The 18,291-nt window shown below is 39.0% G+C and overlaps 1 protein-coding gene across 1 annotated transcript; it reads left to right on the top strand.

Annotated features, from left to right (window-relative positions):
* Window positions 1-1,658: 1,658 nt before the first annotated feature.
* mtnr1al (melatonin receptor type 1A like) lies at window positions 1,659-13,967 on the top strand. The gene is made up of 2 exons (XM_028814532.2): window positions 1,659-2,145; window positions 13,059-13,967. Exons 1-2 carry the CDS (start codon window positions 1,959-1,961, stop codon window positions 13,826-13,828), a joined length of 957 nt encoding a protein of 318 aa, XP_028670365.2. The 5' UTR covers window positions 1,659-1,958; the 3' UTR covers window positions 13,829-13,967.
* The last annotated feature ends 4,324 nt before the right edge of the window (window positions 13,968-18,291 follow it).

The following is an 18,291-nucleotide window of genomic DNA, read 5'->3' as shown; positions in this document are numbered from 1 at the left end:
GAAACCCACGCAGACACGGGGAGAACATGCAAACTCCACGCAGGGAGGACCCGGGAATCGAACCCAGGTCCCCCAACTGCGAGGCAGCAGCGCTACCCACTGCTCCACCGTGCCGCCCCCACTAAAAACTAATAAGGAGTAAAAACTGCAAAAGAGCAATAATAGTTGAGTTTTAAGTGGCACTTAATTCGTTCATTCATTCCTGACCCCTGTTAATCCAATTTTAAGGTCACGGCAGCCACGCCAGTCCCAGCAGCATCAGCTCCGTTTTTTTCTGGTCGCTGCTTTTGCCACTACAGCTTGTTCGGAGTGGTAAAATTGTATTCGTCATCCAGCCATGCATTTTTGCTCCCATTAAATCGAAAACACTGTTACTACATTCTTTTTGACCGTTAAAAACAGTTTAAATTAGTAACTAGCGTAGAGTAAAAAAAAGAGTGGTTCAGATATTAATTGGGTGGCTGGCATAAAACGAAGCATTTTGTTCTCGTATCCAAGTACGCCGTCCTTTCAGTTTAGTGAACACGGAATAATCAGATGTAGCTAGGAGCTGGTTGTATTACAGTAACTACCTGTGCGAGGCATGCGACTCCAGCAGAGAGCAGCTTTCTGGATAAGAAGCGCTAGAGCGGTGAGACCGGAGCTGCAGAAGCGACTCAGCAACAGGAGGCACCACTGTGTAAGTGCAACCGCTGCACGAAACAAATTAGTCAAGAAGAGAAATCAGTAGAGCAGTCCAGCTGTCTCCGGTGTGCTAACGTGGAGACATTATTCGTGCACGGTTTAATGTGAATGTTAAATCTAAATGCTGTAAATAATCAAATTCCATTCCAAAGGTTCAATTTGTAACTTTGGAGAGAACATCATCGTGAAATATATGAAAAGAAAATGAATTTTACAATGATTGCAATCCGCGCTCACTTAGATGTTAAGAATAGTCATTCTGCAAATGAATGACACATTCTTCGCAACTTAAACATGAATGACTGTATGAGCAGGTGTATGGAGATTAAGGACTGTAGCCATCAATGGACTTAAAAGATACTGGCAGCACAGGCACTTTTTGTGGGGCCGGCAGGACTCTAATTTGACACTTGATTTTTGCCCTGTCGCCTTGCGGTCAGATGCTGATTTTTGTTTACAAGCATGAACGTGTTGGCAATAAGATCAACTTCTATTTAGGCAAAGCTCGTAATTTGTCGTATGATACGGCTTAGGTGGAGCGCTGACTACAAAAACTAGTGCCATTAATGTTTAGAAGAGAATATGCTTCGTCTAAAATCGTAAAATTGACATATACTAATAGTAAAATATATATACATACAGTATATATATAAAATAACATATAGTATACTATGTGTAAGATTGCCCTGCTTTTGAAATAATTGCATTGAGGCTGACAATCATTTGAAATCACATATTTTATCCTTAGAGAATTACGTAATTAACGTTAATACTCATTTAAATACATTGTTATTTTCAAAGCTAAACTGAATTTGAAACTGTCCTGGTGTCCACCTCGATTGCACTGTTGTAGATTACTGTTAAAACTACTGAAAGCATACCATAAAAATCCTTCTGTATTTCAAAGCTTCTTTCTCTGCTGCGTCTTTTTTTGTCACGTGGCAATCAGTTTTTGATTGACCGCTGACCGTTTCAGCTCTTGGACAAAACGCTCTGGTTGTGAATGAAAGGGGCTGAGACGTCTAGTGGATCTGTCAACACAGTTTCTTAGTACTTCCTCGTCTTTGCAATGCACTATTACCTGAACTCTTAACTTTATTTTACCACGATCATGACTTGTGTTATTATAGCCCGCTATTCACCACATGAGGACCTCTTTGCAGAAGCTTTGTGTCGGTACAGTTACGGAGCATCGCAGCCGCTGCCCTGGCACTTTCCCTCTTGTCTGCTTTCTAGCGCAGCACTTCATATTCGTAGCTGTGAAATGAGCTGAAATGGCAGAGAGAAGCCCCGTGTTTGTAAATCTATCATCGGGTAGTGACAGCGGCAACGGGAAGCCCCGGTTTCCATTGGTAGCCACTCTTTTGGCCACTGTGCTCGTTACTACCATCGTGGTGGATATTCTGGGCAATCTTCTTGTAATCATCTCGGTATTCAGGAATAAAAAACTCAGGAAGGCAGGTAAGGATTGTTTCTTGTTTATTCATTTTCTATTTTTTTCCCAAACAGCTGTCAAGATCAGTGTGATTTAGAGGTTCAAAATAAATTGGAAGTACGTTCAGATTAAAAGTTATAGAAATATTATTTCACCTTAAATCATCTGAAGCAGCTATAATGTCCTTCTCATCCGTTCTGAAAATTTTAACTCCATTATTACATTGATACTTGCTGATCAAAGTCAGTCTCATCAATGACCTGATCAGGCCGTGATACTTTAGAGACTTTGTAAGACGGTTTCACAAAACGGTCAGATAGTTTAGTGGAACCTGGTGGGGAAGCAATAACGACTGGTCATCAGCACTATTCGTGATTCACCATGGTGTTTTCTATTGTTATATATTCTTTTTTTTTTTAAATACATCCATATATTTTTACACATTTGCTTAATAAAAGACAGGATTTCTCTTCTGTTTCAGAAAAAGCTATTTCTCGTTTGTCTTCTTATGGTATCTTTCTTCTTTGTACTGGTACTGAAATGATATAAAACGCAGGTGTAAACTTATAAAAGAAAAATCTCAGATAATTTTTTTTCTGCCAGATCTACTCATTTATCCAGTTGCAAACCCAATTCACATCTGCAGGTGACTGAGCCAAACCTGTCATCATTGGGTGCAACTAACCTTGGATTGGGCAACCATCCATCGCAGAGCACACTCACATGGGACTACTTTAGAGGTGCCAGTGCAAAGCCACAGCAAAGCTCAAGAAAGAAAACTTGAATATGAAGAAATAATTCAACACAGAGAGGTGGAGAATGTGCAAACTCCACAAAGACAGTAAGCAGGCCAGGATTTGAACTCAGACTACTTAAATGGTGATTTAGCACTGCTAAAAACTGTGCCAGTTATTTTGCCAAATGTAAAACAAAATTTACACATCTTTCATTGTTATTATGGGGAATAGTAGTATTCATCCATCCATTCAATTTATGAACAATTTATGAATATATCCATGACAGGGGATCCAGAGCCTATCTTGGAAGCATCAGGAACAAAAAACAAAAGGATGCCAGTCCGTTGGACTGCATGGCAGTTAACAGAAGTTATGCTATTTTGACCACTCACTAGCAGAAGTTTGGGGAGTTCAAGTCAGAGTGTTTTAGTGTGAGGGTGTCTTTCTATGGGCTGTCCAGGTTCAACACTCTCTCTTCAAGTTTGTTGGCTCTGGAATTCTTTAATCGCAATGGTTATTAAGATTTCTACAATTTTTAAATTCTAACTAATCCTGACACATTCTACACTATGTTTATATTAAACTCTTATTTGCTGCATGTGTCTCCTAATGAGACTTTACCACTCTAACCTTGGAAGCAAATATTGACCTTACTGGGACTGTAAGATGAATGTCGTTGGATTTACTGTTCATTAAGAAAACATATGCACATCAAACAATGTATTCTCTTCCTTGATCAATATCACTGTTTAGCATAGACTCAATTTTTGTTTTCTATTAGATAGCTGACATAGAATGAAGTACAGAGATTCAAATAATTTGTCAGTTTATTACACTTATTTTATTTTTTTGGATTCAAGCATGCAACATTGTGGACTTTTACATCATTAAGGGGTTGATTTCTGTCTTGCTCTGCTGTGCTAAAATAGGTTCTCCTATAATGGTTCAAAAAATGGACCACTATTGTGTAAATATTATATTATATCATATCTGCTCAAAAAGTGGACCACTATTATTTCAGTATTAAATTTTGAAATCTTATGCATATCTTAAACAAAGCTGGGACAGCCTGAAAGTGCAGTAGTTGGGGCTGATGTCCCACAGTTCCAGGGATTTGGCTTCTCTTCCAGCCCAGTCGCTGTTCAAGTGGAGTTTGCTTATTCTCTTAAGGTCTTCTTCATTTTCTCAAGTAGTTTTCTTTTCTTCCAAAGCTCAAACATATGTTTGTTAAGTTCACTGGTAAGTCTAACTTTCACACTGGGGTGGAAACAAAATGGACTGGTGTCCCATCAAGGATTGGTTCATTCTTTGGGCCAGATGCTGCTGGAATAGTCTACAGTTCTTGAAAAATTTGCTTTACAAAACCGATGGATGGAGGAAACATGGTGAAACTAAGAAGTTGTAGACATGTTATACATCCCTCCATTTTCTGAACAATCTATTTAAGGGTTATGATGGAACTTGTCAAGACACAAAATATAAACCAGACTTGGTGTCTTCCACAGTGAACACTCAATCATACCAACACTCACTGATATCAAGCCAATTTAGATTTGCCAAACAGACAGACAACAGCTTTTCTTAAGAATGTGGAAAGAAAGCATAAGCAATGATGGAGAATAAGTAATCTACACAACAAAGGCCCCTTAACTGGAAATCAACTAGCTACCAAAGGTGTGAAGAAAATTCTACCTTTAATGCTAGCTCAGTCTCTTTGTCATGTTATTGATAGTACAGTATAATGTAATATCAGGTCAGGTTCGGCAGCATGCACTGGTACAGCATGTTGTCGCACCCACCACACGATGAAACAGCTCGGGATCCTGGTTGGCAACCCCCCAGGCAGACACACGGTCCAATCCCACCATCCGGAAATGACCCTTTATCTGCTTCAGCCAGATGTTATGTTGGCGTCCCCTTGTCCTGGTCCAGCCACTTGGGTCCTCAATGATGAGGATCCTATGAGCCAGATCACACTCAGGGAATTGCACCACATGGCCGTAGAGCTGTAACTGATGCTCCCTCACAATGCAGGTGATGTGCCTCATTCCGGACTCCATGAGCAACTGCTCATTCGACACAAAGTGAAACCAGTGGTACCCAAGGATTCTCCGAAGAGACGCAGTGCTAAAGGCACTAATAGCATCCATGTCTCGCAGCCATATAGCAAAACAGTTGTCTTCCAAGTTGTGGTTCTAAGAGTTTGGGAACTTCATTTACGAAATGTGTTCTTGGCTAGACAATTAACTGTCACTTATCCTCTTTCTCCATTGCTCAGTATAGAATACAGAGAAATGTAGAACATTGAAAATGTATTTTTTCAAAGGAGACAACGTGCTGAATTTAAGTGGATGTGAGAAGTAAAGATTACTTGTCTAAAAACCAGATGTATAGCCAAAGTATAATTTGGCATTAAGCCAATTAATTAGCCAATTAACCTTAAAGTTTCCCTCACCTTTTGTAAAATGTTGTGTAGTTTTCTCAACAGCATCACTTTTTATGTTCTATTTAAATGAATGGGTCATTAGTGCTTTGCTGGACAGTTAACTCTTGATGTTAGTCATTGTTTCAGGGAGAAGTATGATAAAAATTAAAAAATTATGGTAAAAATGGTTTAAATTCAACATACTTTTCATGTTTTAGAATTTTAGTTATACAGTAAAGTTAGCGACAAGCTGGGCACCAAGTTTAGGATGAGATATTGCTTATCCCATTAATTTTATGACCTGCTTATCTATTTCAGTGTTGCTATGCTATACACACACATACACACACACACACACACACACACAGTGTCATTTGGCATTGTTAGTCTTTCTTGTAGTACAGCTTGGGTTTGAACTTTGAGAGGAAGGTGGAGTTTTCAGAGGAAGCCTCCAAGATTCCAGGGAGATTAAGACATCTTCAGAGAGGCAGAAATCAAACCAGAAGGAAATCATTGTGAAGCTTATAAAACAGCAGACATTTTCAGAATATAAAAGATAATACACTTTCCTAAAGTGTTTGCACTTTTCAGATAAATATTGGAGAGACTGTTGCCTGATCAGCCAAGTTAGATGTTTATTGATGGGAAAATAAGATAAAATGACAGATATTTTATTGTAGTATTTTGTATTGTATAATTTTTAGGTTTGTATATGGTAATTGAATGATGTTCATTTATCAATATTTACATTAAAAAGAAGACAAAGAGTGGCACAGTGGTTAGTGATAGAAGCTCATGTTAGGCACCAGACTGGAGTTTGTGGAGTTTACATGTCTTTCCTGTGTTTGCGTCTGTAAATTGCGTGGCTTTCCCTTGTGCTTGTTGCTGTCCAAATATTCTCCAGCAACTTGTGCCACAGAACTGGAATAAATAGGTAAGAAAATTGATGGCTAGATGCAACCTAGTAAAATGTTGGTTCTTCCAAAAATTATTTTGAAGTGTTGTTTTTTCTTTATTGGTTAGGTGACCTCTGAACTGAGAGGGACGGCTGCGAGGGCTCTGAGGGCAGATAAAGAGGCGTTTGTTAGAGGAATCTGTGAGCAAGTGACACACCATCTGTGGTCTAGCGACCCACGTCCTGCTTACAGAGGAATCGAAGCATTACACACATCTGAATCTGTTCCTCAGAGAGTCACAGTCAGGGCAGCTGATGGAACGGTCCTTACGGATGACACTGCAGTTGTGACCCACTGGGCTGGCTACTTTGAGCAGTTGTTCAAAGCTGATCCTCCAGCTAGGACGTTGGATATCTCTTGGTCCACCGTTTTTGAGGCTGAGCCTCCAATTAGCTGTGAACCACCCAGTCTCACTGAGATTGCACAGGTGGTGAACCAGTTGAGGGGGGAAAGGCTGCTAGGATCTGCTGTATCAGGTGTGAACTTCTCCAGGCTGGTGGTAAGGCTGTCCTCCTGGCATTGCAAGCAATCTTTGCTTCCATTTGGGATACTGGCATCATCCCAACTAACTGGAAAATGGGACTTGTCGTCCCTATCTGGAAAGGGAAGGGTGATTGGCTGGATTGCAGCAACAACAGGGGGATAAAACTACTCTCTGTGCCAGGCAAGGTCCTTGCTAGGGTCGTCCTCAATAGGATCCGTGGTCACTTGCTCATCTACCAGCGACCGGAACAGTCTGGTTTTACGCCTAAGAAATCTACCATCGACCGCATCCTGGCACTGAGGGTTCTCATGGAGTGCAAATGTGAATATTGGCAGAGTTTCTTTGCAGCCTTTGTTGGTTTTCACAAAGCATTCGACTCAGTTGATCAAGCTGTCCTGTGGGACATCCTGAGGATTTGCGGGATCCCCTTGAGGTTGCTGGATATCATGGCCGGCCTGTACACTGGTATTGTGAATGCTGTGCAGAGTGGAGGCAGGACCTCTGCGTTTTTCCCAGTTGATTCTGGGGTTCATCAGGGGTGTGTTCTTGCTCCTACTCTGTTCAATGCTTGTATGGACTGGGTGTTGGGCAAGGTCATAGGGTCCAGCGTCTGTGGGGCATCTGTTGGTGAAGAAAGGTTCACGGATCTTGACTTTGCTAACGATACTGTGATCTTTGTGGAGTCAATGGAGGCTCTGATCGGGGCGCTCGAGAGACTGAGCGAGGAGTCTGAGTGTCTGGGCTTGCGAGTGTCCTAGATAAAAACCAAGATCTAGGCCTTTAATGACCACTTGGGTACAGCCATCAGCAGTGTGTCTGTTTGTGGAGAGAGTGTTGACCTTGTTGAGAGGTTTACTTACCTGGACAGTGACATTCATGTCTCTGGTGACTCTTCTTATGAAGGCAGTAAACGGATTGGGAGAGCATGGGGGGTCATGAGGTCACTGGAAAGGGGTGTGTGGCGCTCCCGATATCTATGCAAAAGGATGAAGGTCCAAGTCTTTAGAGTCCTAGTGCTTCCTGTTTTGCTATATGGTTGCGAAACATGGTCGATATCCAGTGACCTGAGACGAAGACTGGACTCCTTTGGTACTGTGTCTCTCCAGAAAATTCTGGGGTACTGTTAGTTTGACTTTAGATAGATAGATAGATAGATAGATAGATAGATAGATAGATAGATAGATAGATAGATAGATAGATAGATAGATAGATAGATAGATAGATAGATAGATAGATAGATACCTTTATGTCGAATGAGCGGTTGCTCATGGAGTCCCGAATGAGGCACATTACCTGCATTGTGAGGGAGCATCAGTTATGGCACTATAGCCATGTGGCGTGTTTCCCCGAGGGTGATCCAGCTTGTAAGATCCTCATTGTTGGGGACCCAAGTGGCTGGACCAGACCAAGGGGTCACCCACGTAACACCTGGCTGCGGCAGATAGAGGGTCATTTCCGGAGGGTGGGACTGGACTGCGTGTCTGCCTGGGGGGTTGCAAACCAGGATCCTGAGCTGTTTCGATGTGTAGTGGGTGCGGCAACGCACTGTACCATTGCATGCTCCCCAACTTGACTTGACTTGTTAGGTGACCTCCACCAAAAGCTTTGTCAATTACATAATAAATTGAAATTATCCAATAATTGCTGTGGCTGTGCATAAACTTTAAAAAATCTGTATTAAAGTCATAATTTCTAAAAATGGTCTCTAAAATCATTTTTCTTTCAACCACAATTAGAAGTGGACTAAGAAACACCCTAACCTTGTGTACAGTGGTGTAAAACAACTTAAAGCACAGCAGTGGGAATTTTTATAGTTACAAAAATGGCAGAAGCCATTTTTTTTTCATTTTGGAAATGTCTATGCAAATTAAATTTTTGTGGTCCTTTCAAAAGGTAGAGCTGATAGAAAAAGCACTCTTCTGCTTTTAATAAGCCTGCTGAACTCATTAGTAATACAAATCAAAACCTCTGTCTGCGGTAGTGATTTTCTTTTTCCAGGCCAAAAATGAACTTGTTTCAAAGCAAGGGGATTTTGTGAAGCTGCAATTGAAACATATTGTTTGTTTTGCTTGATGTATTAATTATTAGTTAGAATGTTGTAAATTCTTATTCTGCATATGGTTCACCACCTAGAAATAACTGTCCTGTAATTATTTTCTTGTATCTGCCAGTTTATATTTTCTTCTTTGGATGAAATTATTTTCCACTAGGGGATGATTTCACATGTGACTGTAATTGACGTTGAATTGCTTTTATAAGGGCATGGGAATACATGTCTGTTAACTGAGATTACTGAACAGAAAATTAAAAAAAGAAAAAGAAAACAACCGATTAAATAAGAATAATTTCTTGGTATTGTCAAGCATAAATGAGAAAAGGAGGATAGTACCAGACTAATGTAACACCCATGTGAGAGAGGCATTATTGGGGAATATACACAGAGTGATAGTGAAGGAGGACAAAAACAAAATCACAGACGTGATATGCTGAGCAGGTTTTCTAGGTTCCTAAAAAGTTTATAGCCCAAGGACAGATTAAAAATAAAGAATTTGTCCAGAAAAAATAGCCCAATGCCTGAGGTAGACAAAATGACACACCAGAAAATGGAGGGGGGGTAGATTGGTAAAGAAACATATACAGGTGTAAATAGTGTGAGAAGAGGTGTCAGATGGATGACAAACATGGTTAAAATTCACTGGAAGGGATTGAAAAATAGCCCAAATTACTGCATTGTTTTCAAAAAAGCAGCCCAGAAAAAGCAATCCATGAAAGCTCATTTTTTTCCCGTAGATGACAATCAAAAAGAGCCAAATTGGGCGAGAAAACTACGAACCTAGTAACACTGCTGCTAAAACTAGTTCAGAGTCATTGTGGAGAAAAGACTACCCAGCAAGCATAAAGCACAAGGAAGAATCCAGCTCTATACAAGGTGCCAGTCCATCACACATACACCTACCTACACATGTGCTCAGCCAATATAGAATCATCAGTTAAGCTAACTCATAGGTCTTTGAGGACATTGAACGATTGTATGCAGGATCAGACTAAGAATGCCGGATCTGCAACTTTGTGCTTCATTCCCCCTCCATAAATTTAGAGAAAAGTTGTGTTTTATGAATGAGATGTAGTTTTCGTAATCTAAATTACAGAAATGAAAAGGGACATCCTTTGACTCAAAATAAAATAATGTGTAATGCATTGTAATTAAATATTTCCCCCTTGAATGAAGTCTCAGTTTAAGCAAAACAATGACACCAAAACTGAATGAATTACTAATTTTATGAACTGAGCTGTAAATAAAACAAATTATTGGATTGTATTACTTTAAAGCACTGCTGAATATAATAGTTAAATCCATAAATTGCAAGTAGGTTATATTCTAAAAAAATGGAAAGTAGTTTAATATACTTTATATATATTGTGGAAAGCATACCCCTGAACACAGACAGACAGACACCAGAATGTCTAAAACACACTCCTTTATTTCTCCAGAGCACCACAATGCCTTCCTCCAACAACTCTCTTCCTTTCTTTCTCTTTTCTTTCTCTTCTTCTGACCTCCACTCCCCTCCTCACAAGCTCTGTCTCCTTCCTCCCAACTCCGGCTCATCTACTGGAGGGAGGCAGCCCCTTTTATAATGACCCGGAAGGGTTCCAGGTGCTCCACATGACAACACTTCCTGGTGTGGCGGAAGTGTCAGGAAGGCACCTGGAAGCACTCCGGGTGCTCCTGCATCCAGGGTTTCATAACCGTCCGGGCACCCCCTGGCAGTGGCCACGTCCTCCCGCAGGGATGAGCGTCCCAGCTTCATTCCAGTGGCCCACAAGCAGACCCAGGTGGCTGCCCTCTCGTGGCCCAGGGGAGGTATCGTCTCTCTCGGGGACCGTCCAGGCGTCCCGGCTGGGTAGGGTCCCCAGCCATCTGTGACAATATATATATATATATATATGTGTGTGTGTGTGTGTGTGTGTGTGTGTGTGTGTGTGTGTATATATATATATATATATATATATATATATAATATTAGTCCATAATTAAAATGCACTGGCGCTACCTGTTTCTTTAAAACAGGTGACATAATGTTACATTGCTGTCACTACCAATCTCTAAGCTTGTGGATTCTGCAAATTGTTTCTTTCCTGATCATGCCGGATGTTCTTAAATCTTGGCAGTGGAAATCATTTTCATTTTATATATTATACTGTATACTGTAAAAGACGTTTCACAATAACAGGTATCACTGATTTCTTTACAAAGTGACAAAAAAGGTAGTTATCAAAAATATGAGTCATTGTAACACCCTGATAAACTTAAGAAATTGAATAACTAGGCAGTATACAGTAGGTAGTTAAACCACAAACAATGTTGGTCCATCCATCCATCCATCCATCCATCCATCCATCCATCCATCCATCCATCATTCTTTGGACCTGCTTTAGCCATGGCAGAGTCACATCACAACAGCTGTGGTTATAAGGCAGGAACTACTAGCTCTGAACAGAAGGGTAGTCCGTGATGCCCAGGTGTTCACACTTTATTATTCTAACATGTGTGACTCTGGAATATCACATGAGACTGGAAGCCAACATCCAGACTCCACACTCCATACACTAACCAACAAGCCCAGGTCTCCAGAGTTGTGACATAATGTTAAATCCAAAAAGAGCCAACATAAAATGGTCCACTCCTACAAGTGTTTGGGGGTCCACATTAATGACAGGTTGGACTGGTCTCAGGAAATACAGAGGACCTATATAAGAAGGGGCAGAGCAGGCTATTTTATTCTAGGAGACTGTGTTCAATTAATGTGTGAAATGACATCCTTCACATCTTCTAAAACTCTGTGGTGGCCAGTGTAATTTTCTATACTGTGGTGTGCTGGGCTAGTCACATCACTTCAGGAGAGACCCACCGAATCAGTAAGCTAATTGAAAAGGCAAGCTCAGTTGTAAGACACACTCTGCATTCCCTGTTGGTTGTAGCAAAAAAGAGAATGAAAACAAAACTGAGTGCCATTATGAACAATGCTGCACATCCTCTCTTTGACACACTAATATATTACATGTTACATGTAACATATATACTGTATATGGAAGGGAAGGTCTGGACATGGTTTGCATATTTGTAGCTTGTAGTCCACAAAGGGAGAAAATGAATCACGTATCTTAAAATAGTTTTTCATTCTTCTCCAGATCAGGCAGCAAAATAGTGCACAAGCCACTCTGCGTACAGTTCTTTTTAATGCTAAAAGTATGAAATGAGCAGCAGAGACATGGAACACAGTATATAGTATATCATACAGTTCATGCCCAGCTGTATACGTGGGACAAACATCTAAAACACTCACAATGTTGTCAGAAGGAAGGACTCATGGTCTCTGATATATGCACATACAAGTTAAACTGGACACATGTTTAACTGGGACATGTTGCAAGTAAAATTCAGGGGTAATACCAGAGAACTGGCTGAAACATGGCTATCCAATGAAAACACCATTAACAGCCGTTTGGACATGAACCCAGTACATGCAGCTTGAAAAGAAGAACATGCACATAATAACTAAGACTTTATAACCTAAACTCTCAGAACCCCACCTCATCAAACCCAACCCCACATCCACCTACCCATCTATCCATCCATTATAATCCAACCCGCTATATCCTAACTACAGGGTCATGGGGGTCTGCTGGAGCCAATCCCAGCCAACACAGGCAGGGCGCACACACATACTGACACACCAAGCACACATTAGGGACCTAACCTGCATGTCTTTAGACTATGGGAGGAAACTGGAGCACGCGGAGGAAACCCACGCAGACACGGAGAGAACATGCAAACTCCATGCAGGGAGAACCCGGGAAGCAAACCCGGGTCTCCTAACTGCGAGGCAGCAGTGATACCCACTGCGCCACCGTGCCGCCCACATCCACCTACCCTCTCCTCCTTATTTGCTATATATTGCCTTGGATCAATGTAAGTCTAATTTACATTTTCCTCTATCTATCTATCATTTTGTGTTAAAGTAAAATGGTATTAGTAAATAATGGCATGAAATATGGTGATACTGTTAAGGTAAGACCCAGTGTTTTGATTGGCGGACAGTCAAAAATCATTTTGGAAATTAACTGATTTGGTTGCTTAACTTGTATACTCCTGGAAATTCCTTATTGCCCTTGTTAATGAACAATTTTAATCTGCAAACTTAATTTACAATATTCAATATTTTTACTCCTAACTTATTAACTAACATGGAAATATTTGCAATTTGAACCAGCTTCTTTTTTTGTCCCTTTCTGACCATCTAACTCTATATTCTGTTTTTTTCTCACAAAACAGGAAATGCCTTTGTGGTCAGTTTGGCTATAGCAGACCTGGTGGTGGCCATTTATCCATACCCTCTAGCTTTGACTGCAATAATTCATGATGGTTGGGACTTGGGTTACATCCATTGTCAAATCAGTGGATTCCTGATGGGTCTGAGCGTCATTGGCTCAATCTTTAACATAACAGGTATTGCAATTAACCGTTACTGCTACATCTGCCACAGTGTAAAGTATGACAAACTCTTCTCCAACAAGAATACAGTCTGCTATGTTGTCCTGGTCTGGGTCCTTACTGTTCTGGCAATTGTACCTAACTTCTTTGTGGAGTCTCTACAGTATGACCCTCGTGTCTACTCCTGTACATTTTCACAATCTGTTAGTTCATTGTACACTATCACTGTGGTGGTAGTGCACTTTATTTTGCCAATCAGCATTGTATCTTACTGCTACTTGCGAATCTGGATCCTTGTAATTCATGTCAGGAAGCGTGTGAAACCAGAAAACCGTCCCAAAATGAAGCCCCAAGACTTCAGGAACTTTTTGACTATGTTTGTGGTGTTTGTCCTTTTTGCTGTTTGTTGGGCACCGCTGAATCTTATAGGCCTGGCTGTAGCACTAAATCCGAACCTGGGGATTGCAGTTCCAGAATGGCTTTTCACAGCAAGCTACTTCATGGCCTATTTCAACAGTTGCCTCAATGCTGTGATTTATGGAGTTTTGAATCATAACTTCCGAAAGGAATACAAACAAATTGTGACATCTGTTTTTAAGTTGCCTTTTTGAGCAGAAATGTTTTTTGGCTTCTTCTGTCAAAATGAAGAAATGGTGTATTTTTTAGTTAATTCAGTTGTTTAATTATCATGCATGTTGTAACAAATATATTCATACATTTTAAAATTTTCATTTTTATCTGAGTATATAATTAAAAATGGGGGAAATGTCTAGTGTAGCATTTTTCAAATTCACTAACCAATGCTGGCATGCCAAATTTGAAAAACCTGATTTGACTTTCCCTACATAAAGCTGTGATCTTAGCAATAAAATATTTCAGGTGAATACTATATTATGCAGAATGTAACTGAAGTAACAACTAACTGAAAAATAATCTTCTTTTTCAAGTATGTTACAAGTATGCACAAAAGTGCAGGAAATCAGAATATTTATATTTGTAGAGCAAAATCTGCTATTAAGATTGCAATTTATGCAAATTTAACTTCAAATGGACTGCTTGTTTTTGAGCTATCAAGTCCAAAGAGTCACATCATGGTGTACTGACAGACATCACTCTGAAAGTTGTCAGATAGTATTCAGGGTCGTTTTAAACATGTTGAGAAAAGTTGAATCAATACTTTAACTCCATTATTCTATTAGTATTCATGTATACTGTGAAAACAAACTAAGCACTAAATCCAACAGGAAAACAATTCTGACTGTGAACATTAAAAACAGTCATCTTGTAGTGCTTCTGTGTCTTGTGTTACTGCCTCTTGTAATCACCACTGCTCAATACCTCTGATGCATAGAGATGACGAGCCTCCATTTCAGCAGCAGTGTGGGTGTCAGATCAGACTAGTTCATTAGAGAGAACCTTTCAGATGTGTCAGTCCAGCTCTGGAGTAGTCTCTCAAAGGTGACCAGATTTTGGGCAGTCATCTCTCCCTTCCAGTCTTCTAAAATCTAACCTACAACTGTGACACAGTCAAGTGACTTAATTTAAAGTATCTGTCGATGCAATCACATTATATGCCTCCATGCAGCATGTCTGTGGCCCTTTCTGTTGCTACTGGTGACACGTGACACATTATGGAATGCCTAGAAAACTGACTGAGCTGTGACCTTGCCTTACTATGAACTAATCTTTGAATTAAGATCATTTTAAAGGTTGCATAATTACATCTTTTAAGTAAAAGTGAACCTAAGTAATATTTGTGCATTTGGCAAATTACAGTGGATTGTAGCACAAGTTGTAAGGCTTCTTCGTAAGATCTATAAACATTGTGAAAGTACACAATCTATAAATTGTAAAAATAAGCTGAGAAATGAGTACAGCCAAATAAGTACAGCCAATAAGTACAACCATTGAATAGCTGTAAAGGTAGGTCTGGATAAAAAAAATCAATGAAAAGCCATGCAACATAGGACCACCGGGGCTCCTTTCTACACCTGGTCAAAGACTGATGACCACCTATGATAGTTAGGAGCTCTTAAGCAGTAAGACCATGGGTTCTCATCCACGTCTTGTTACTCAGATCTGAGGGCAGAAAAGAAAAATAGTTATGTGTCTGTGTTACACCTAAATCGGTCCTGTACACACTTCACTTTAGTCACTGAAAGGGGCACACCGGACTATAGTTTTATCATTCCATTTGTGTACACATATGTATTGTAAAATAAGATAAAGACAGATAAAGACTTGAGGCAACACCGCAACCCTGTATATTCTAAATGAAAATAATATATTTCTTTTCAGCAAAAATTAAATTTTGCTGAAATTAGACTCTCCAAGATGTGGGGCAAGATAAACGGACACCAGAAGTGACATCAGAATGGTAAAGTTGTCTATCATACGGTCTGCAGAGGGAAGAAGAGAAGCAGACATTAGTATACAGCGCCACCCTGTGGATCAGCAAGAAATTACCGCTACCAGAGCCTTTAAGACAGGGGTGTCCAACTCAGGTCCTGGTGGGCCACAGTGGCTGCAGGTTTTCATTCTAAACCTTTTCCTAATCAGCGAGCAGTTTTCACTGCTAATTAACTCCTTTTCCTTTCATTTTAATAGCCCTGTTTTTAAGGATTCAGTCCTCTGAATTGATTCTTTCTTAATGACAAGCCAATTCTTGCTGTTAATTAAAGCCGTTATTGAATATCATGACTTGTTGCTGCTCTCCTTCTGCCACAGAAGACTGTTGATTTTCTATTCTTTCTAAGACCACCGGTAAGATGTTTTGGTGAGCTGAGCAGACCAACATGACTGAGACCTTCACCTTTCTTTGTTTTCAGATTAGCTGGTCATGTGGCGGCTTGTTTCATATGTCATTATTGTTTGGCTGTTCATTAAGGAAAAAGAAACAACTAAGAGGTCTGAGTGATGTCAATTAAAACTAAGGCAAAACAAGTTAATCAGCAGCAAAAATGGCTCACTAATTAAGAAGATGGTTACAATGAAAACCTGCAGCCACTGCGGCCCACCAGAACCAGAGTTGGACACCCCTCTTTTAAGATGTCCCCAAGGCATACATGTGTGACAATATTTATACGTGTGTGTGTATGTACAGGCATCTATATACTTATTTTTCTATCTATGTTATATATATATATATATATATATATATATATATATATATATATATATATATATATATATATATATATATATACTGTACTACTGTACATATATATAGTGTATATATATTTATGTGCTTGTTTGTGCCTGATGCTTCCCTGCAACCCTGCGCTGGATAAGTGGGTTTGGAAAATGGATGGATGAATGTATATACAAAATATACAGGGTCATTATAAAGTCCTTGTGCAGTTTTAAATAATCATAACTTCATTTCTATGCATGATAAAATGAAACTGTAAAAATGGTAAGTGAAAAAAATTGTTACATTTTTACATAGATATATTATTGAGATCATTAACTTTCAACATGTGCACCATCATCTCTTAAACAAACCGTGCAATTCTGAAGTTCTACAAATACATTTTGCAGTTGATTTTGAGTAATAGCCTGAATCAAAATTAGGGTTAGTCCACAGTTCATCGGAAAATAATGGTTTATTTTAGTGTGGTGCATCTTTCTTGTAATGAGTTGCAAATCTCAGCCAACTACATAATACAGTTTACTTTCCCTTCTATTGAATTCATGGGTCAATCACAATTCTGAAAACACAGTAATGAACAAATTAATTGATTACAAATTAATAGATTATTACAAATATATTATTAAACTACATTAAAATAAGTGAATCACACTTTACAATATTATTTACAGACTGAGTTTATCGTACATTCAAGTGAAGTTAGGATAAACTGCGCAAGGACTTTATAATCACCCTACACTAAATATGGTACTTAAAGTATTCAGAAGATGCATAGATGTACTCTTCAGGAATGTGGATGAGTCACCAAACACTGTAATTGTACACTTGCAGTACATTACATGATAGCATCGGACAATAAACAGATTAATTTGTTTTATATCTTTGAGTGCCCCATGTATTTTCCTTTTTTTAAGCACCCAGTTATTTTCAAGTTTTTATAAATAAACACTTGGAGAAACAGATTTACACAACCCCAGAAAGTAAATGAATTGTAAGTGAGCATTACAATTTGACAAAAAAGTGCTGATCAGATAGAAGATGTGAAAAATCAATTATGTCTTCAAATTCTTAACACTAACTATTTTAAAATTTTAATTAGATACAATACTCTTGGTTTATGAGAAGCAATTAATATATAACTTGTGATTACTGTATGAACAAATACAAATGAATATACTATTATATTACTTTGATATGCAATGTAATTTTAATGCATAATTCCACTTCCTGTTGAATATTGACATGTTTCAGAATTAAACTGTAATTGTGTTGCACTAATAGATTAATCATTGAATCCATGCATATTTTATTAACCATGGATTTAAGAAATGGTTATTCTAAATTAGTACATATTTACATATATAACAGATGCTTTCCCATAAATTAATTACAAGTGAATAGCATTATGTGGGAACATTATTTAGATTTATTTAGCTAATAGTTTTAACCAAAGTTACAGTATTAAAATTATTCTCCTGCATTCTCCTGCACAAGTGGACATTAATGCTTAAACCACAAACTTAAAAATGCATTAGGTTCATTAAGTGCAAAGGTGATAAAGGTAACATGAAATTTCATTAACATACAGAGAAAAACTATCCACAAATGTGCAAATTTAAGCACTCAGAGTAAAAGCCCATATTTCAGCTTGGTGGGCTTCAGGGTCTACAAAAAACTGAAAGTCATTGTCATTTAATTTTCTTTGTATGCTAAAAATAGATTTTCGGTTATAATCATATTGTGACAGTAGTATATGGAATTTTTGTTTCAGCTTAGTAGCAGTATCATGAGTCATCCGTATTGCACATTTTCAAGTGTCTGCAAAGCCTTTCTTCCAAAGTGACTTACAACTCACACGTGCAGAGTAAAACTGAATACATATAGTACTGTATTTTGGCAACGTAATTTGCTCAGGGTTACTCT

The sequence above is a fragment of the Erpetoichthys calabaricus genome, chromosome 11 (genome assembly GCF_900747795.2).
Source record: "Erpetoichthys calabaricus chromosome 11, fErpCal1.3, whole genome shotgun sequence".
Taxonomy (NCBI): Eukaryota; Metazoa; Chordata; class Cladistia; order Polypteriformes; family Polypteridae; genus Erpetoichthys; species Erpetoichthys calabaricus.
Note: the sequence above shows the minus strand (reverse complement) of the source record. Positions and strands in the feature narration are given on the sequence as shown.